Genomic DNA, 3,011 nt, shown 5'->3' with positions numbered 1-3,011 from the left:
GGGTAGCTGGGTCCCCCCTCCGCGCGGGAGCCAGCGAGCAGCGGGAGAGCAGAGCAGAGCGCGCCACGGAGCCGGGGCGCCCTCATTGCGCGCCGCACCCCGCCGAGCCCCGCCGAGCCCCGCCGAGCCGGGCACCAGGCAGCGCCGCCGAGCCCGCGCGGGACGCCGCATCCGCACCCGTCGCTCCCCAGCCGCCGCCGGCCGGACCCGTGGGGCGCCGGGCTCAGCCTGGGCGCCCCCGCCATGCGCGCCGGGGTCCGCGGCTTCCCCGAGCAGCCCCAGCGCGGTGGGCACCGGCACCGGGGCCGAGGCGCCTCTCGCTAGAAGTGGTCGGGCGCCCGGAGCAGGGGGTCGCCACGTCGGGGACGCGGCCCGGACTCGCGGAGTCGGCCCCTGAGCGCGGGGAGCGGGGCCGCCCGCGCCGCCCCACCATTACCTCCCCGGGCGGCAAGGAGGAGCTGGTGGCGGTCGCCTCCCGGCTGTGGCAGCGGCGGCGGCGCGCTTGCCTGGCGGCCGTCGGCGTGCTCCTGGCCATGGCTCTGGGGCTGCTCATCGCCGTGCCGTTGCTGCTGCAGGCGGCGCCCCCCCGGCGCGGCGCACTACGAGATGATGGGCACCTGCCGCATGATCTGCGACCCGTACAGCGCCGCACCCGGCGCGGGGCCCGCGGGAGCCAAGGCGCCGCCGCCCGGACCCAGCACTGCCGCCCTGGAAGTCATGCAAGACCTGAGCGCCAACCCCCCTCCCCCTTTCATCCAGGGACCCAAGGGCGACCCGGGGCGACCCGGCAAGCCCGGGCCGCGGGGGCCCCCTGGAGAGCCGGGCCCTCCGGGACCCAGGGGTCCCCCAGGGGAGAAGGGCGACTCGGGGCGGCCCGGGCTGCCCGGGCTGCAGCTGACGGCAGGCACGGCAGGCGGTGTCGGGGTGGTCGGTGGCGGAACCGGGGGCGGTGGCGACTCTGAAGGCGAGGTGACCGGCGCGCTGAGCGCCGCCTTCAGCGGTCCCAAGATCGCTTTCTACGTGGGTCTCAAGAGCCCCCACGAAGGCTACGAGGTGCTCAAGTTTGACGACGTGGTCACCAATCTCGGCAATCACTACGACCCCACTACCGGCAAGTTCAGCTGCCAGGTGCGCGGCATCTACTTCTTCACCTACCACATCCTCATGCGCGGCGGCGACGGCACCAGCATGTGGGCGGACCTCTGCAAGAACGGGCAGGTCAGTAACCCTTCACCGCCTGCCGGCCCCCGCAAACCCCCGCAGACTCTCGTCCCCACCCCGCGCTCCAAACCGCCTGGGAAACCAGACTCCGTTCTCCCCACTCGCGAACGCCCAAGCGAGCCCCGGGGAGGGAGCGCGCCTCAGCCTCCCGCTTCCCAACGCGCCCTGGTCGCGTTTGTCCGAGGGTGGCGCGGGAGGCTGTGCCAGGAGCGCCCAGAGACCCCGCCACCCCAAGTGCGCTTTCCAGCTGCTCGCGTACCCGCTGGCAGTCCGGCGGGCTCCTCGGACTTCTTTAGCCCTCCCTTTTTCCTTTAGCTCTCCCTTGGCGCCCCCGTCGCCCTTTGCCCTACAGCCTTCTTTCTTCTTGGCCCTTGTCCCCTGGTTCTGCCCCTTCCCCGCTGGGTCAGGGTTTATGAAGCCCCCTCTCTTCCTCCTTCCTGAACTTGACTTGCCGGCTGCCGAGAGAGGAGGGGACCGGAAAGGAGTTGGCCAAGTTGGAGAGAGAGAGAGAGAGAGAGAGAGAGAGAGAAGCCTGGGTGGGAGTGTGAACCCTGGAGCATGGGGCAGAGGCCGGCGGGGTTGAGGGGCGCCGTGTGGGGGTTGGGTAAGACCCAGACAGAGGTGCCCTGGCCCACCTGTTCTGGCGGCTCGCCCCCAGGTCCGGGCCAGCGCCATCGCTCAGGACGCCGACCAGAACTACGACTACGCCAGTAACAGCGTGGTGCTGCACCTCGATTCAGGGGACGAGGTGTACGTGAAGCTGGACGGCGGCAAGGCGCACGGAGGCAATAACAACAAATACAGCACGTTCTCCGGCTTTCTTCTGTACCCGGATTAGGAGCGCAGGCAGCGCGAGGTGGAGTGGCTTCGGGCAGCCCTGGGCCCGTGGCGGAGAGCTGTTCCCTGGCTGGAGAGGACCACTCTCGCTTCATAACTCTTCCTGATATCTATGGAAAAGACACATCCCTGCTGTCCTCCCTGCCCCCCTCCAGACCTCAGTGTGTCTGCAACTCACCAAGCTCACTCAGCTCTGGGCTGTCCTCCCGGTCCCTGTCCCCAACCTGGGGAGGGAGAAGGGGATGCCCTAGTGGCGAGGTGAGCGGGAACCTGAATCCCTGGAGGTGGAGGCAGCTCAGTGCAGACTTTGCAAACCTGATTGGACTGGACAGGCCCGGCGGGAGGCCTGCCCTTCCAGCCCTCCTCCCTCTCCGAGTGCCCTGAGACAGAGGGCTCCCAGCCCTGGCCATCGAGGTAGGCCAAAGTGAGCAGGAGCTCCCTGGGGCATCCTTCTTCGTGACCCCAAAATACCTGTGCAAATTTCCCTGTCCATCAGCCAAAACCACCCGCAGCAGAATCCCAGCAAACGGAAAATTCACCTCTCCACCGCACTCCCGGGTCAGACCCACCTTGATGCATTAAATTATGTTTTTAGACCATGGGCTCTGACTCTTTCTCTGCGCGGCCCCAGGACCCGGCCTCCAGACATCCACCTTGACATTAGGACCTTAACTGGGCCCTGCATAGCCTCATCTGTGTCCTGCTTGCCAGCTGCTGCCTTGGCCCTGCCACCTTCGGTGGGTGAAAAGATGTGGCGAGTAGGGCAGCAGCTTCCCTCCTTTTGGAGATGTCCTCCCCTGGACGGCAGCCTTTAACTGGAAGAGCCCAGAGGAGGGGGGTGGGTAGTTAGAGGCTGTAGGAGAGGATAGCCTTGTGGGAGGAGGTCAAGGGGCAAGCGTTTCTGGAGGAGGAAGGGGAAGAGAAGGCACCTCTTTGAGGGGGAGCCAGGAACG

General features: G+C 67.8%; 1 protein-coding gene across 1 annotated transcript; it reads left to right on the top strand.

Moving 5' to 3' along the window:
• The first annotated feature begins 450 nt into the window (after positions 1-450).
• On the top strand, positions 451-2,647 carry C1QL2 (complement C1q like 2). Its single transcript, XM_049614474.1, is given in 3 exon segments — positions 451-581; positions 583-1,218; positions 1,880-2,647. Coding segments are annotated over 3 exon segments (864 nt in total). The 5' UTR covers positions 451-533; the 3' UTR covers positions 2,060-2,647.
• Positions 2,648-3,011: the final 364 nt, after the last annotated feature.

The sequence above is a fragment of the Panthera uncia genome (assembly GCF_023721935.1).
Source record: "Panthera uncia isolate 11264 chromosome C1 unlocalized genomic scaffold, Puncia_PCG_1.0 HiC_scaffold_3, whole genome shotgun sequence".
NCBI lineage: Eukaryota > Metazoa > Chordata > Mammalia > Carnivora > Felidae > Panthera > Panthera uncia.
Note: the sequence above shows the minus strand (reverse complement) of the source record. Positions and strands in the feature narration are given on the sequence as shown.